Genomic DNA, 19,557 nt, shown 5'->3' with positions numbered 1-19,557 from the left:
ACACCAAATTGTGTGTGTTGGGGGGGGGGGGGGGGTATGGTGCCCCCCGTATCCGTTAGTGCAACAGCGTATTAGTGACAACGCGGCGGTGCGTTGTGTACAACACGTCGTCGCGCTTACACAATACGCCGTCACGCTTACATAATTTTACACAACACGCCGGCGCGCAAACCACAACACGCCGTCACCCTAACAACTTCACAAAACACGCCGCTGCTCCGACGCAAAACGACGCCGTATCGCTGATCCAATTATATACAACATGCCGTCGCACTAACACAACCTTACACAATTCGTTGCTTAATTGTTCACGCAACGGCATATTGTTTGTATAGTTGCAATAACGTGACGGCATGTTTCGTGTCAGTGCGACGGCATGTTGTGTAAACTTGCATTAGCGTGACAGCCTGTTGTGTGTTAGTGCGCCGGGGTGTTGTGTAAAAATGCATCGTTGTGTGTCAGCTCCACGCGTGTTGTTACTAATGTGCTGTTGCACTTTTGCAGGTGACAACGCGTCAGTGCATTAGTAGCAACGCACCGTCGCGTTGTGAACAACGCTCTAGCACATTGTCGCTTCAACTAAGCCGTTGTTACTCTTGCAAATGGTCCTATATGCATGGACACCATGGGGGGGGGGGGGGGGGGTGTCCATCTGGAAGCAAGGTTAGTCCGGCAGTTCACATCTTATCACAGTTGAAATCAAGTCTAACAAGCACATATCTGGGATTTATGAATGTTTGCATGGTTTGATGAATATTTCAGCCGAATCACAGATGCTTCATCTGTTCTATATCATACGACTGAGTGATTCTGGTTACCTACATGTACATTTTGGTTGAATAAAGTTGTGATCCAGTGGCGTATACATGTATTCCATATAGACAAAAAGGCTGTAGCCTAAACATTTCTCAGAGATAAAAATTTGGCTGAAAAAAGGGGAGGGGAGTTGATAATAAATTGTACATTTTCATTTTATTTTATTTATTTATTTATTAAATTTATTTTTTGAAAATGCCAAAAAAGCATTCTGAGCAATCCGCACTTTTATACCTCTCTAATGTTTGCAGTTTTGCTTTATATTTAATGACAAAACTATTCCTATAGCTGGAATTTTTATAAAGCCTGAATTCAAGTGTTATATATTAAGTCTGTATATATCAGACAATTTCAAAACCATAGACAGCGACAGCAATCCATAATTAGAACAGGAAATGAAATTGATAACTGAAAATATTTTTGGTTTGTAGAAAATTAAACGTATTCTTCGTATTTGGATTATTTATTAAGGAAGTTTCCATATTTTCTAAGCAGAATAAAAGGATAAGTTAAGAGCTCTCGAATTTGTTAAGTGGTCTTCATATCATGATATAAGCTGAAAATATGTTTACAATATTATTTTCACTGGTCAAATTACAATTTTAAATGTAGAATTCGCAGAAATGCTCCCTTTGACCCCCCCCCCCCTACCTATGGAGAGGGGGCTCCTTGCCTATCCACACTTCGCACCTCAGCTTAAATCAACCTATATCTCAGCATAAAGGAATATACGCCAGTGTGACCTCCAAATCGAAACATGTACTATATAGTATCGTACATCTTGAATGCTCAGTTTGTTGCTACTGACCTACATTTTATGCTTCTGTGGACATTTCTGGATAAGGACTACCTCCTCTTACGCTCTAGTACGCTTCCAGGGGCTTCTCCCCCATTGACCCGCTGGGTTGGGGAGGGTAAGGCTTAATGGGGCTCAGACCCTCGCAATCGGAAAAGCATCCACATTACTTTTGCCTACCTACTGTCTATCCACGTACAACTCAATATGATGGCGAACTTATTTTGTCACTGCCAGTAGTGAATCCAGGATTTACCAGAGGGGTGGAGGGTTAAAAAGTTTAATGACAACAGATACTCGCAATACTTGTAATTAATATGAGTTTAAGAGCATGTTTTATGAAGACTTAACTTTAATGGGGAGGAGACCTGCCCCCACTCCTTTATAGCCCCATTTACAAGCATTTCGAAAAAAATTGTCTTGCAGACTGAATTGCAGTATGTCCTACAAAGGGGTTGTTAATGTCACAACAGTTCATAAATTCTCACTCATATTGGCTATCTAGATCTGCGAGGTCCAGTACAATTTAAAACAGATGTATAATCGGGGATTTTTGTCGTATTTCCCACTACATGGTATGTTACATGAGATATATAATGACATCAGTTCACATTAGTAATGTGGTGTTACTATGTCAGGTGAACTCCATAGGCTTCTTATTTCATTTAATGACAATAAACTCCATACACTAAAAAATAAAACCTTTATTTCTAAAACAGACTCTAATCAAAGCTGTATAGCGTACAAACTAAAACATTTTATGGCAACATCTAACAAAGGTAACAATAGCTACCTTTCAACAATACAAGGACCTTAGAACAAATCTAAGATTTGTGCTTGTTTAAATAAATAACCCTTAATATTACAGCTGTGCTGAAGAAACAGAGAATCACCTCACATCAATAAGACCTATGTTTTATAGAGAGAACGATCATAGGCATTTATGCCTGCTATTCAATCCATTTCATTGATTTGAATAAAATATATTTTAAATCCAAATCAATAAGACCTAGGGCCTGATACTAGCAATCACATCTCTAAAGCTTTCAGCTTCTCAAAAAGAATTAACTCATTTTTATTATTTTTCAGTAAAAACATCTGGAAAAAAAAACTAAGGAGGGAATAGGTTGGTTTTCAATCTAACCAAGATAAATAACAAAAAGATTGCTGTAGATGCTGTTTGGTTTGATATCGACAATTAACAATATATAAATACCTGAGGGAATCAAGAGGTATACTTTACTAAATAATACAGGTCTACACATTTAACAACAACCAAAACATTCCATTTCCAGGCAACGGACAGTAAGTATTGTCAAAGTGAAACTACTATAAAAAAAATTCAATTTTAATAGTGGTTCTGAAAATATGGAATATGTAATACAGAATTTGCTTAAAAATTAACAACAGTTTATTCCTGCATTGATACATGTTGCATTGCAGCAAGATGTACACAAAACACCTTTATAAAAGGCATTGAAACGATCCTCCAATCACCTATGTACAGATCTGTTTATGATTAAACCTTCACCAAATATTTGACTTGAGTTTGACTAGAAGACAGCGGCAGTCATGCCCCACTCGCTGGCGGACTGATTTCTGTTGACGTCTATTGTACTGGACGTCTTCTCCACATCTTCTATCATGTCCTTCAGTACAGTTTTGATCTCATCTGTCTGAAGATCCGTCAGAATCTCCGAGAGTTTGGAGCAGAATAAGTCAACGTTCTCCTCGCTGAAACACATTGGTGGTTTGGTTTTGAGGACATTGTTGTGTGGTCCATCAGAACTAATAAGAATTCTGGCCTCCTCTTTCATTCTAAAAAAAGCAAAATGCTATGTGACATAATGTAAATGGAGTTATCTCCCTTATACCACTGTTTTGCCATTGTAATGTGTGGTGTTTTTGTCAGTTTGGAGTATTAATAATAATACAGTTTAAATTAGCTTTATAAAACTTTTTCAAACATTATGTTATCATAAAAGTTACAGACTGGGTTACAGATGCACTGTCTTAATTAATCCTATCTTAAAACTTACTAAAATAGATGAATTGATCAGCATTGTCACTGAATTATCCACAGATTCCCCCCGAAAAACACTATACATAAATAAAAGTTCCAAAGTATCCAAGCATTTAAATAAATCTGAAATATATTGAGCACGAAAATCTTTCTTTATCACACATTTAAGCACAATTTATATTTAGTAACTTCCTCATACCTATATAAATCCTAGATGTTTTATTTATGTGGGTTTTAAGAATGAAGTGGTTTTAAGTGTACTCCATATCAATGATTTATAGAGTATTACTGTGGGGGTGATTTCTTCATCAAGGTGTGACAGATTATGTGGATATTTCTGTGGCATGTTGGATGAATTCTCCCAGTTTTATTTTTGTTATTTTAGACTGACCTTCTGACCACTGTCTGTGCTTCCTGTGTGGCTGGCTCCCGGGTCTTACAATCCTTCACAAGGTCAATCCCAAGAAACAAACCACGACCCCTGAAATAAGTCCACAAAAACTTCACACTCTGGAAGTCTAATAAACAAACAAGGACCCCTCAATAATTCAGCAAAAACCACATACTCTGGACATCTAATAAATAAAGGTGCTTAGACACAGATTTGAAGTTAATATTTTCTCAAATTTTCTGTAAAATTTCATGACTTATATGTTGCTATAGCATTTCATACTAAAATATAGTAAAAATCGTATTTCGTCTCGAAGTTATTGAAACTTCAAATTTCTGGACGCGTTTGATTGACACATCCTTGCACTTTCACAAATTTTAATTTTATTTTTAATACTTAAGAAAAGTGGCAATTTTGTTGTGTATTAATGAAAAATATCAAAACTATAATCCAGAAAATTCAGAGTAGAAATGTTCGAAAACAAAACCCACTCACAGTATTGTCATTCCATGCTCAGTGGTGTGTGCAGACTTTAACAATTGAACACACTCGGTGAATCGTAAACATTAACAATAACAGATCTCGTGCCCTGTTTACAAAAACAGTTTACGTTTCACGGGTGTATTCAATTTATTAAACTCTGTACACAACACTGAGCACGGGCTGACGATATTAGTGAGGGCGTTTGCTTTCGCACATTTCTACTCTGAATTTTCTGGATTATAGATGTAATGTTTTTCATTAATACACAACAAAATCGCTTCTTTTCTTAAATATTAAGGATAAAGATAAAATTTATGAAAGTGCAATGATGTGTTAATCAAACGCGTCAAGGAATTCGTAGTTCCAATAATTTCCAGATAAAATAAGTTTTTAATTATATTTTCGTGTGAAATGCTATTGCAATATATAAGTCGTGATTTTACACAGAAAATTTGAGAAAATATTAACTTCAAATCTGTGTCTAAGAACCTTTAAGACCACAGCCCTAAAAATAAGTAAAAAAAATACCCTGTCTGGAAATCTAACAAGAAGTCTGTGAGCCAATGCTCACTAATTATACCCCCGCTTTGATGTGAATACACAAGTTCAGTTATGGACAAACACAGTGATAATCATGAAATTGACATCGGATTTGTAAAAATTGAATCCCAACATATGGCATGCCTAAACAAAGAAAAAATTTCAAGCATCTGCGATGAGTAGTTGCTGAGAAAACTACGACCAAAATTTATTATGTATGGTACGGACAGACGCACGGATAAACAGGAAGTTGACATCAGATTTGTTCCAAAAATGAATCCTATTATATGGCATGCCTAAACAAAGATTGTGCTAAAATTTCAAGCATCTGCAATGAGTAGTTGCTGAGAAAACTACGACCAAAATTTGTAATGTATGGTACGGACAGACGCACGGATAAACAGGAAGTTGACATCGGATTCGTACAAAAATGAATCCCACCATATGGCATGCCTAAACAAAGAATGTGTTAAAATTTCAAGCACCTATGATGAGTAGTTGCTGAGAAAACTGTGACCAAAGTTTGTTATGTGTGGTACGGACAGACGCACGGATAAACAGGAAGTTGACATCGGATTAGTACAAAAATGAATCCCACCATATGGCATGCCTAAACAAAGAGTGTGTTAAAATTTCAAGCATCTGCGATGAGTAGTTGCTGAGAAAACTACGACCAAATTTTTTTATGTATGGTACGGACAAACGCACGGATAAACAGGAAGTTGACATCGAATTCGTACAAAAATGAATCCCACCATATGGCATGCCTAAACAAAGAGTGTGTTAAAATTTCAAGCACCTCTGATGAGTAGTTGCTGAGAAAACTGCGACCAAAGTTTGTTACAGACAGACAGACAGACAGACAGACAGACGGACAGACAGACAGACAGACACACAAGGGTAAAACAGTATACCCCCCTCTCCTTCGGAGCGGGGGTATAATAATTAAATCAAATAAAAGTTAGTGATTTTACAAACCTGACATCCCCAATGATGGGGAATTGCTGCTTTAGTTCCGTGACTTTGTTTATCCAGTAGTTTCCCACTCTCTGGGCATGCTCCTGGAGTCCCTCCTCCTCGATAACGTGGAGTACTGCAAGAGCCACTGCGCACGACACAGGATTACCACCATACTGAAATAGAACAGTGAGGAATAGTTCCCATGTTTATCTCAAAACTCTGTAATCTTTGTATCCCTTCATTAGCACAAATATGGCAATTAGATCTGTCTGTAACATAATTACCTAAATACCTAAGGAAGTACAACCTTAAATTCTGTTTACCACATGAAAGCCATTGTTTGGGATGCCAATATTTTGCCATAGATTTTACACACAATTATTAAAACATTGAAACAGAACAATAATGGAGGTCTGAATACACACTGTATTAAAGTACTGCATTCCAGAGGCCTTGAACTTGTCAGATATTTCCTGTGTGGTCACCACGGCAGCCACAGGGTGCCCATTTCCCATTGGTTTACCCATAGTCACTATGTCTGGTTCAACTCCTGCAAAAAACACACATAGGTGGTCAAACACATGTAAATTTTTACTACCTTATTCAGTCTATTTAGATAAGCATGATCTCTCTTTCACATTATTGCAAAGGCTATAAAATTTGGTTATGTATGAACCAAAAATATATACATTTTCCAATTTCTATTTAAAACCTTAATAGGCTTACCCTCAGGTTGAAAGGCCCAGAAATGTGAGCCCACCCGACCAAATCCTACCTGGACCTCATCAGCTATACAAACACCCCCAGCATCATGGACGTACCTGTGTAAAATCAAACAGGTCAAATATTATAAGCAACTTAATGAAACTTTAAAAAAAGTCAAATAAGTAATTTGTTTTAAGATTTTACATTTTATTGAGTGCTTGCATGTTAAGTGAAATGCATGGAAACATTTCTATTTTTTGGCCAATAATACGGTATGTGTACTTAAAAAAGTGGGCTTCATATTTTAGCTGCTATGGCATGAAAAACAATGTGCTAATTCATGCATACTCTTAATAAATCATTAATAAATACAATACATGACTCGGAGGTGTGTATCGCTGATTCGTGATTATGCCAACCACTCAATACCCAGTGATTATGTTAAAATTTGAATACATCAATTAATGTACAGGTACAGTAATGTATATGTATGAGATTTCTTTATAATTTTTTTGAACATTCATTTTTTTTTTAAAAAAAAAAGATCATTCTTTAAATGACTGTAAAGTGAAACTAAAAAGATTAACTTTACAGTCATTTAAAGAATGATCTTTTTTTTTTTTAAAAAAAAAATGAATGTTCAAAAAAATTAGTGACCTGGACAATTTTAAGTTGAAAAACCCCATTGCGAGATAATTTTTTCCTGTAATTTACCTAATTCTGTAGTTTATTGGGTTATTAACTGACACACATTTAGTAAAATTGTCAACATGACAAGTGGAGGTAAACAAGGTCATCCCTCTTGGCTGTAGGTTAAATGTAAATTAAAAATTACCAGTGTGTCTCACAAGGGATTTATTCATTTCATTGTCTGACCGACTTCAAGATAAAATTTATGATTATGCACTATAACTTTCTGTAAAGAAAAATAAATGAAAATATTCTTATGACTCAACTTTAAGGTACACAGCTGAAACAAGTAATTAAAGTATTTGCAGGTTTGATGAACTTGTATCTTTCTTCTGGTTTTGACAGAAGTTGATCTGTTTAAAATGTTTTATTTTCTTGTAGATTTGCTTGTGCCTTTATCTGATTTTGACCTGCTCAATGTCTCAACCTACCTGTAGACCTGCATGCTTGATGGCTTGCCTTACTTGCAATAAGAATAGACTTGTAGACTTGCAGTCAGTTGAGTTGAAGATCTGTGTAATGATGTCTTGACTGAATTGTAGATTCTTTTGATGACTTACTTCTAGACCTGCTTGAAGCCTTGACCAACTTTCAGATTTTTGATTTTCTCAACTGACTTGTAGACTTGTGTGATGTCTTCCCTACTTGTATACTTGTGTGATGTCATGACTTATAGGTACTCTAGATTGATACAGTGTGTATCTAGACTTACTGGTACATTTGTGTGATGTCATGACATACTTGTAGACTTGACGTGTGATGTCATGTCTTAATTGTACACTTGTGTGATGTCATGACTTACTTGTACTCTTGTGTGATGTCTTGACTTACTTGTAAACTTGCTTGATATCTAAGACTTACTTGTAAACTTGCTTAATACAAGAGTATCTAGACTATCTGTAGACTTGCTTGAGATATAGTCTTACATGAGGACTTGCTAGAGGTCTTTACTGACTTGTATAATTGTGTGATGTATGACTTACTTGTACTACTATATATAGTCTTACTTGAGGTCTTTACTGATTTGTATAATTGTGTGATGTCATGACTTACTTGTAGACTTGCTTCAGGTAGCCCTCTGGCATTATGATTTGACCCCCACAGCTCTGCATGGACTCTGCTATGTAAAAACTGACTTTCTTTCCCTGCTGGTGAATTTTGTTGATGACGTCCTTGACTTCATCGGCATACTTCTGGCTGACTTCGGTCTGTGAGTACTGATTATCACAATATTTACCTCTATAAGCATCTGGACAAGGCACCTGTGTTTGAATGAATTATTAGAAGTCATTATATCAATCAAATACATATGTCTATAGGTTCATAACTTTCTGTTTTTTTAACAACCTTAAAACTATAATGCCATATATCCTTTTCTGTTTTAGAGTAGAAAAAATGATCTAATATTATTTGCATTTAAATGCTATTTACTTTCTGTCAAAGAAATTTAGATAAGATTCTTACAATATGGACATGTTCAGGTTTTGTGTGTGATCCGTCCACATTTGTGTGGAGTTTGTATGGGCTAATGTCCATCACAGAACTCAGGTGACCATGGTAGGCACTGAAACATTCACATGATTCAGACTGACAAAATATCCATCCGAGAGATTTCATTTCAATGTTAGTTTATACTAAATGATATATTTTAATTCATTACTCATTAACATCACCCTGTTGCAAAATGTAATGAAAAAGATCAAATATGACCATTCATTTAATTTATCTAAATTGTAATCTAACATTTAAATTGAGTTTAAAATGTTCCTTTTTTTTTTTAAATATAAACCATAATTTTACTGATATAAAAAATAATAAATTCATGAAAAAATATATGTGTATCTCTGTACTCTTATAAATGTTTATTTATTATCAAACAGAGCCAAATCAATGAGGAACTTCATGTATGTCAAGTTTTATAAAACAGCTTTCCTGATATTAAGCCTGTATTTCTATTTTAGTTTCACAATAACTAATTAATTTGTCCTTATGTTTTATTTTATTTTCAATGCTTTGCACTTGAAAATTTCTGTCCCATTTGCAAAACAAATTCTGTATCCAACTACAAAACATTGAATACCCTCCACATATTCATCAATAAAATAAAAGTTTATTGTTATATATACAAGACAATTAATATCAGTGGTCCACAGGTAACTTTAAGATTAATATGCTTGTCTAGAGAGGTGAAAAGGTCCCTGTATTTATGTCAACAATATAACTAATTTTCTTCAAACCCATTTAGCAAACTTAAATCAAAGTAGGTTAGGCATAATAATTTAAAGCATTAAATTTGGTGACATCACTGACATATATTGTACAGTCCCATTTCTGTCAGCTGATGTTAAATTGATGCTATGAAATGTACTTTTTAAACAATATATTCAGCTTTGCTCAAGCTTAGTCAGACAAACCTTCATCTCTTAGAAGAACCCAGCATATAATTTTACCTTCCTTCAAATGATAAATCCATATCTCTCTTCTTACCTATTTATTGTAGGCATCTATTGGTCTTTTGAACTCTAGGAGAGTTTTTTACTTTTTTTTTTTTTTTTTTTTTTTTTTTTGATAGCCAAGAAAAAAATTTAGCCATCAGAAAAAAAAAAATGTACGACAAAGATGACAGAGGTTCATGGTAGGTTTTATAATTTTTTTTAGGGAATTCTGTTTTTATTTACAAAGATTTTTAAGCCAAGTAAAAGTGCATGTATTATTTACAAAGATTTTTAAGCCAAGTAAAAGTATTCCCTATAATACATGTACAGGTACGCGTTGACAATCTTACTTTAAAGTTTAGCAGGGTGAATAATTATGCATTCTCATGTTTTGATTGCCCAGGGTTTTAATTTCTTTTTTTTTTATGTGCCAATTTGCATTATGGCATAACAAAGATATAAATTATATGTAGCGTCAATCCTCAGACTTCAATTAGAGGAACCGAAATGTTAAGTGCAGAATACTATTAAGCAGTTAAGTATATACACCTAAAATGATTCTCAAAAATAACACTTTTATTTGTACTTTACCAGGTATTTTAACAAAGAAAGGAAAATGACCTTAAATTTTCAATAGTAAAAAAGTTCTCTTAGAACAAATTAGCAAGAATGAATAGACACTGGTGTGAATGTTCTTTCCTTTCTTTGGTAAAACAACCTGAATCAACACTTCACATGTCACAGACCCCTCCCCAGACTCCCATCATGTGATAGTAAACAAAGGCCCCCCACAGGTCTGTGTCCGTCAAGTCAGAGTTTGAACTCTGGTGTCCAATTACTGAGTCTCAACACTGAGTAAACATCAGAGAGACCAGAAGTACAGCAGTGTATTGTGTAGACAGGTGCGTCAAGTTTTCTGATCAAGTCAGTCCAACCAGGAGGGATATAATGTCACACAATGAAATGAATTAGTCCACCTTTAAACCATTTGTAAAATGTGTCAAATAATGTTTCATACCTAAACAATAAAAAAAAATCAATAATCATTCTGCATGAAGCACAATATGTTAATGTTTTTTCATTGATTGAAAACTAAAGACATTTTTTATTACTAATTGAAGGTCAACTGATCAGTCTGATGTTAATTGTCAAATCAGCAACAAGATGGACCCTAAAAACAATGCTCTACTGCATGTTATTTGAGCATATTAACCTACTTTCGTTTTCATTCTAGGTCATTAAAAATTCTTAAGAGTTGGTCCATTAGTAAAGTTGTTAGAGTTGGTCATTTAGTTGTTATGTAAGCAAACCAATAAAATATTTTAATAACCCAGCTATGTTATTTCACATTGCTTTAAGGACTTAAGCCGACTGGTTCATGATAATTAGGTTTTGTTGTAGAAACTTATTGTTTCCTGAGGTTTTGCTGTAATGATTTATTGGTTCATAATAATAAGGTTTTACTGTAGAAACTTACTGGTCCAGTGTGATCATTTCAGTCCCTCTGGTGTAATGTCGAGCCAGACGGATAGCCAAGTCATTAGCCTCAGACCTAATAAACAAAATCAATCAAAAATGAACTGTAGTAACAATAACTTTGGTTATATGAATCAAGATCTGATGCGCAGTCTTGTCCGTTTCAGATCCTTGGTGTGGAATAAAAGTCGGCAAGTTGCAGAATTTTGTAATGAATTCAAAATCTTTTACTAAATTATAACTTGTCTAGATTTTTAACACCAAGAGCAACAAAACAAAGTGATTATTTTATTTAAGATCTTCTGACTTCCTGCAAGCAAAATGAAAGTTGTGTCAAATTCATAAATATTCAATAAATCAAGTCCAATAATTTGCCAATATTTGCCATTTAATGCCAGTATGAAATAATATATAAATATTGCATGTAGTTGAGTGTAAAATTGGAAATTTTCACCCCAAGAAAACCACTGTCAACCTCGACTGTGCCTCTGTTGACAATGTTTTCGAGGGGTGAAAATTTTCAATGTTACGCTCAACTACATATGTAAATGCAATATTTATTATATTTTACTGAATGTTTTATACAAATACATATTACAGTGAACTTTGCATGCATAAATTCTGCGCAGTCAATATTTTTTGGAATATCACCCGTCGTCAAGCAATGTTGACTGTTGCTATGCTGGAGGGCGTTGCTTCATTATTCAGCGGGTAATAATGTTTTTAAACAAATATTTCTTGATGAATCAGATTCAACTAATTCATATGAAAGTATAATATTGAATATAATATTGATGTTGATAAGTTACTATAATCAGCAACAGGAAAGGGTAATTTGGTAACCTGATTGCCAAATTCAGTAAAGTCAGACGTTTTTCTGTCCTAATTTCTCTTCCTATAGTTGCATACCTCCCAAGCTAGAGGAAAGTTATCCGAGTACAATATACAATTTCAGTTTGATATGTATTTACCCAGAATTCACCAGGTAGACCACGGAGAGTTTCTCTGGCAGTGTCGCTGTGATCTTCTTGGCCAGAAGCACCAGGTTGTCATGGAGATAGCGACTGTTTGTATTGAGAGTTTTGATTTGTTTACAAGCCTCCTCCGCCACATAGGGATGACAATGGCCGACTACAAATGAAAAATTTTATTAAAATTTAATTTAAATTCAATCTAAAAACATTTAGATTACAAAAAGTCAATTAAAATTTGAAATGGGGTATCTGCTAAAATTGAAAAAACTTCACTCGTAATGTCAATGTTTCACAAATGACTTTAATGTTTTATTTATTGTTCTTAATTTTACTTGATGTATTTTCACATTCATTTGAACTGCCATAAATGGTTAATATCAAGTAGCAGTTTTTAATAATTCATAAGCTCTCATTTCTTTAATTAACTACAATTATTATTCAGTCAATAGAGAAGATAAGGTCGGGTCAGGTACCTTTGGATTGGGCTATGTACTTATCAAAATTCTCAAAAACATATCCTGCTATTGTGACCTTAATTATCCCTGATATACTGTCAGGAGTTTAGTACAGATAAGCTATACTATCACAATATTTCTAGGGACAGTAATTTTACGAATCTTCCTGCACACTGCCCTCTCATTTGTACCGGTAAAAACTGGATGAAACCTCTCAACTGACCCGTTAAATGGACTTGTATCCTATTGAGTGTATCAAAGAGAATAAATCAGACACAGTGAAAACCTGCTCATAAGTAACCTACTTATAGTGAACCCCTAATTACTTAATATACCGGTATATATTCCTGTAACTACTTAAAGCAAATACCTAATTAGAGAAAATAATTTTTATGGTGAAAACATACTTATTATGAGTATCTCATATCTACTTATATCTACTTATAGTAAATAGCTACTGACAGAAAATACCTAATATAGCAAATACATACTAAGAGTGAACAAGGGGCCCATGGGCCACAACGCTCACCTGAGTAGCTATGACCATTCTTGATTTTCACCAGCAGATTCTTCTTCCTAAATATTTTTATGTAAAACTTTGGCTTTCCTGTTCTTGAAATGATTTTTAAAGATTTTTCAATGTATTCTTATTGCCCATGGTGGCAACCAATTTTTATTATTTCTTAATTAAGAAGATAATTTGGAAGAGGGTATGGTCCTTCATTTGAATAAATTTCATTTGTCTTTACCCAAGAATACTCTGTGCTAAGATTTGTTAAAATTGGCCCTGTGGTTCTTGAGAAGAAGATGAAAATGTAAAAGTTTATGATGACGACGCCAAAGACAATGGATAAATTTTGATCAGAAAAGCTCACTTGAGCCTTCGGCTCAGGTGAGCTAAAAACTACTTAAAGTTAATCCTTACTTTTGCAGCAAATGTTTTACTTTCAGTAAATACCTACTTAAATATGTACCAATATCAAAGACCTACATTTACTTATATTGTAAACACCTCCATACAGTAAATAATACAGAATACTAACTTACACTGTCTTATAGTATTTATTATAATGTTAATGTATTATCTTATATAAGCTTCTTACAGTAAATACCTTTAGCTACTCAAATAGCTAGAATACCTACTAAAATTAAAGGAATTCCTACTCAGAATGAAGCCATTATCCTGCCATCAAGAACTATAAAGTGAATTATGAAATATTGAAGGAGTTAATGAAGCTACTAGTATTTAGCCAGTAATTTGGGCTGCCATAATGCAAAGCGACTGTGTTCATCTACAAATAACTGTTTTATAGTGTGTGCTCTCTAGATGAGCTTGGTGGGGTGTGCTCTCTTGGTGAGCTTGGTGAGGTGTGCTCTCTTGATGAGCTTGGTGAGGTGTGCTCTCTAGATGAGCTTGTTGGGGTGTGCTCTCTTGGTGAGCTTGCCAAAGTGTGCTCACTATATGAGCTTGCCAAGGGGTGCTCTCTAAATAAGCTTGGTGGAGAAGTGCCTACCGTGGCAGACATTGTTGATACAGTCCAGATAGGAATTTCCATCCTCATCAATCATGTACTGTCCAGTCGCCCTCACAATCTTCAAAGGGTCCTCTTTAAAAAACAGCTGACATGCTTCACTGAAATGAATGAAATAAGTCTTGTAATGGACAATTATCATAAGTATGTCCTATTGTCAGTCTCTAGATGTGTCCTGGTTGATTAAAAATCTCAAATATGACAAAGTAGTATATATATACCATGATTGTTTACACCAAAGAGTACAATGAAGTAACAGAAAAGTGTACCCTGATTGTTTATACCAAAGTATACCCTGACTGATTGTTTATACCAAAGTGTACCCTGACTGATTGTTTATACCAAAATGTACCCTGACTGATTGTTAACCAAAGGGGTGCATAATATGAACAAACTCTAATCTATACTTGATGCTTCCATATTTCTTTGACTAATCATGGCTTTAAAAGATTTTTAAAGATTTTTCCTTAAAAGCCAAATGATCTCCTGGGGACACTATTTGAACAAACTTGAATCTACATTAACTGAGAATGCCTCTACATGTATGTTAAAATGCCTAACCTGTTCTTGAGAAGTTTTTTTAAGATATTTTCAAATGAATATATATTCCTATGTTTGACTTTCATTCCCTGTTGTGGCCTAACCCTATCCCAAGGATTTATGATTTGAATAATCTTGAACCTACACTACCTGAGTTTATTAATATGATTAATTATGGCTTTGCTGTTCTTGAGAAGATTTAAGGTATTTACTATAAATTCCAGGTATGTAAAACTTTAATCCCCTGTCTACTCAAACTGATGAAGCCTCTGTAGTTATGACAAATCATGGCTTTCCTGTTCTTGAAAAAAAAATTCCTTTTAAATAATATACCAATTTTTAACTTTGATCCCCTGTTGTAGTCCCTCTCTACCCCTTCTGCTCAGGTGAGCTAAATAAAGTGTACCCTGCCTGATTGTCAATATAAAAGTGTACCCTGATTGCTATTACCAACAAGTACCTCAGATCCATTCTCATGTTTTTTTATTTCCAACAAAAAAAAAATTTAAAGTGCAATTTCTCATAGATTAAATGCCATAAACTTTTTTTTAATTTACTAGATTTTTTTTTTTTAAATTCAGTCACCTCTCCTTTTTATTTTTACAGTCTTCATTTTGTAATTTTTAAAGTGCATGCTTGCACTATAAATATGACATTTTTTTGCATTTGATACTGAAAACCAGAGATGTAAGAGATAAAATTCTATGGTCAATTAATTTACTTTTATCAGAACTTTACTCTCTCAGATAATTTTAAAATATGCTACATTTGTTATGAAAACAGCAAACTTCTACAATGTAATGCATCATTATTATGCAGTGCATATTACATCACATGTCATAACAGTCACCTTGGTCAGAAACATGTCATAAATATAACTGTACATGTACACCTTTGTTTTAAACCACTAAGGCCATTCCAAATGTTTTTTATGTTTAGTGTCTGCGTGGGCCTTGGTTTTTGACACCCCATATTACAAAAAACAAAATCATGAGTCCTCAGATTGAATATTCTGGTCAAAATCACTGAATTTTGTCAATTTCTAAAAATATTTGTCTACAGTATGTCATATTAGGAATATTGTAAGCACTGAATACCTTGATTTTGCTGAAGGGTCTACAAGAAAAATAGATTAATGAAATCAAATTCTTTGAGTGACATCATTTTTATGACTATAAAGTCTGTGTTTTATTTTTTGGTTTGTGTGTTTTTTGCGAATAGGTAGGTTGCTAGGTTTTTGAAAGATGGGTGGACGCTAAACAGAGAAAAAACTTGAATGGCCTAAGTTCGTAAATAAAACCAGATTCAACAGGTTTTTATTATATTTCATGAGCTGGACATCTCAAGGCCAGATAAAATTTTGTTCTAAATTTAACATGCATAGATTGCCCTAGCTTTATTTGACTGTGCATTAACCTTTATATAAAAAGATTTTTTTAAATTCACAGGAAAGGAGTTTGAAGAGTGCACACAATAAACTGCGCCAATGACAACCCTCCCTAGCTGCCTGAGAACGTGCACACTATCAAACACTGTTTACTTATCTTTAAAGGGTGTAATATTAGAAGCCAAGAACACGTTTGGCTTAGAATAACTCTATCACAAGATCTTTGATCAGTGATTCACACGTGTATAAAATCAATAGTTGTTTTAGCCAGGATTTTAAATCAGTAATGAAGTTATTAAATGTTTATATACAGCCGCAGAATAATGGTGTTAAACTGCTACATCTTTGGTCCCCGACAAACCTATTGCATTAAACTGCGATCTATTCCCGTCACTAACCCCTGAGATTTAGCGCTTATTTGAGTTGACTGTATTATACTAGGCCTACATGCTGTTGTTAGAAACTTACAAAGTGTACACAAACAAGAACGATTAATTCCTTGATAAATATTACAATAAGGGTGCAGTCTTCGATGGCTAAAAAAGTGCATAATTTAAACTAAGACATTCTTGATGAACACCATAACGGTCACGTCGATGCCAACCGGCGCAACAGACATGGCGGCTTCAGATGTTGATTTCCGTGGAGGTCATTTATGACGTTTCGATTGTTACCAAATCTTGGTTACTGAGACAATTATATTGTAAATTCCTTACCTTATATGTTTCTTTCTCAAATGAATTGTCTCCGTTTTCGATAATTTCTGTTCCATTTTCTGGTTATAAGTGCCTCTCTAAAACGAAACTCAATACAATGCTATGGAGGAAGGCTGTCCACATGGTTTTGTTTTCTTCTCATTGATCACGTGATATGCATTATTCATCAGTTAATGCCCCTTTTAGCCAATAAGATGAGCCGTGTGTGATGCACGCCCCTTTTTTTTCTCTCTCTAAATTAAAATATTTATTTCATTAACAGTTTTATTCGCTTGGCGTACAAAAACAGCGGCGTATATTCTATATATACAAAGAGGCTGAAGCCTAAATATAATTTTCTCAGGAATAAAAATTTGGTTGAAAAAAGTGGGAGGGGGAATAGAGCGTACCTATTAATTTAATTTTCCTTGTTTGTTTATTCAGGAAATGGCATATAGAACATACGTTGACACATGAAATCTAAAGAAATTATAAAATACAAGTAAAATTACATAGGTTCTTAAAACAATAATTAACATACATGTATTATAAAAAATAGGTAATTATGAATAAGAAAAAAATTATATCGATATGTCTAAATGAACATAAATATAGCATTGTGTATAGCCATTTTCCCGAGGATGACCCATAAAAGCCATAAAGGCTTGTTTCCAATGGGGTCCTCACAGATTATAATAGCTTTAGCACTAATTTTTTGATATAAATAAAACATAAATAAATATGTTTATGTTTTATTTGAACCAGAGACAAAATACGTACTATAAGATACTAATAATATAAAAAACTCATTTTCAGACATTGATCTCATTTTGAATAAAAGGTGATTTTTTACTTCTTTTTTGAACATAGGTTTGTTGTTGATGGATTTTATCTTATCTGGAAGTGAATTCCACTCCTTGATGCCATTAGAATAAAAAGTTTCTGACTCTGCTTTTACATTTCTGGGGACAAAAAAATTCAACTTACTGGACCTAGTTGTTTTAGTTGTTCTTGTAGAATTTTATGTAAAATGTTCGGATAAATAATTAGGACATTTATCATGGAAAATATTGAAAACATGGTTAAGACGAAGTTGAGAAACTCTATTACAAACATTCAAGTAGCCAACTTTTTCAAAATCTTCAGAAGTTATTCTCTTCCTTTGATGACTATTGAGTATAAACCTGATTACTTTGTTTTGAACAACTTGTAGTCTATATTTCATATTTTTTGTCAAACCTTCAAACCAACAAGAACAAGCATAGTCAAAATGACACTGGATTAATGCAAATGCCAAAAAAGCATTCTTTGCAATCCGCACTTTTATACCTATCCAATTTTGCAGTTTTGCTTTATATTTAATGGCAAAACTATTCCTATTGCTGGAATTTTTTAAAGCTGAAATTCAAGTGTTATATGAAATCTGTATATATCAGACAATTTCAAAACCATAGACAATCCATAATTAGAACAGGAAATGAAATTGATAACTGAAAATATTTTTGGTTTGTAGAAAATTAAAAGTATTCTTCGCATTTGGATTATTCAGTAAGGAAGTTTCCATATTTTCTAAGCAGAGTAAAAGGATAAGTTAAGAGTTCTCAGGCAGTTTGTTCAGTGGTCTTCATATCATGATATAAACTGAAAATATGTTTACAATATTATTTTCAGTGGTCAAATTACAATCTTCTAGATGTCCTAGAATTCGCAAAAATGCTCCCTTTGAACCCCCCCCCCAATACCTATCGAGAGGGGGCTCTCTGCCTACCCACACTTTGCACCTCAGCTTATTAGCAGAAAGGAATATGCACCATTGAAAAACATTTGTAACTCATGAGGCTATGAATATATTTAAACACTTTTATTCTATAAAAACCTTTTTTTTTTAATTCTTAAATTAAAGCGAACTTTGACGAAACTGATGTAAGGGGAAACTATCTTTTTCTGAGATAACAATTAATTTCTAATAGTTGATAGAGTATTTCACACAATCTTCTTTTTTATACGGGGTGTGGGAAGGGGGTCTCAGTGAAATATAGACATTTTTATCATTACATGTAAGTAGATATAAATAAATCAAAATAAATCATTTTTTTCTGCAGATTTTACAACATGACAAAAATTTGAACACTCGAGACTTCTGCAATGATTTTTAGAAGAATGAAAAATAATTCAAAGATTGAAAAAATAATTCGATGCATGAGCTTGAAACTCAAGAGAGAGAGAGAGAGAGAGAGAGAGAGAGAGAGTAATTGATAAGGCTTATTGTTTCTAATAAATCATCTTGTAATTAATAGTAGATCGACAATCGGTCAATCAGTAAGAAATGTATCGGGTTCTAAACCCTATGAAGTAATGCATTATTTTTTTTTCACCACGTGAGACCACCATTACTTCAGAAATACGGAAATCACATCCCACTTGATGATTTTTATAGTTCTTATGTCAGAAACAATATTTTCCCTACAATCTTAAGATACGAACCCCTCTATACTAATTTTTTTTTATGTAAAGCAGATATATTTCCTAAATTCCAAACTCTTTATGACTTAATCCTAGAAAGGATCGGCATTAGGTCCTTATCTGTAGCCCCTCCAGACGGGGGAGGGGTGAGGAGATAAGGGGATATACTAGATATACAGCAAAAAGGAATCCAGGA

At 33.9% G+C, this 19,557-nt stretch overlaps 1 protein-coding gene across 1 annotated transcript; it reads right to left on the bottom strand.

Annotated features, from left to right (window-relative positions):
- Positions 1-2,296: 2,296 nt before the first annotated feature.
- Positions 2,297-17,049, bottom strand: LOC133174983 (ethanolamine-phosphate phospho-lyase-like). Its single transcript, XM_061310074.1, has 11 exons — positions 16,920-17,049; positions 14,259-14,377; positions 12,287-12,446; positions 11,317-11,391; positions 8,869-8,968; positions 8,458-8,666; positions 6,736-6,830; positions 6,435-6,559; positions 6,028-6,182; positions 4,027-4,116; positions 2,297-3,430 (listed from the first exon to the last, which is right to left on the bottom strand). Exons 1-11 carry the CDS (start codon positions 16,973-16,975, stop codon positions 3,166-3,168), a joined length of 1,449 nt encoding a protein of 482 aa, XP_061166058.1. The 5' UTR covers positions 16,976-17,049; the 3' UTR covers positions 2,297-3,165.
- Between the last annotated feature and the right edge of the window lie 2,508 nt (positions 17,050-19,557).

This window comes from Saccostrea echinata, unplaced genomic scaffold (assembly GCF_033153115.1).
Source record: "Saccostrea echinata isolate AGI-Se365-2 ecotype Australia unplaced genomic scaffold, CSIRO_AGI_Sech_v1 ptg000060l, whole genome shotgun sequence".
Classification (NCBI taxonomy): Eukaryota; Metazoa; Mollusca; class Bivalvia; order Ostreida; family Ostreidae; genus Saccostrea; species Saccostrea echinata.
Note: the sequence above shows the minus strand (reverse complement) of the source record. Positions and strands in the feature narration are given on the sequence as shown.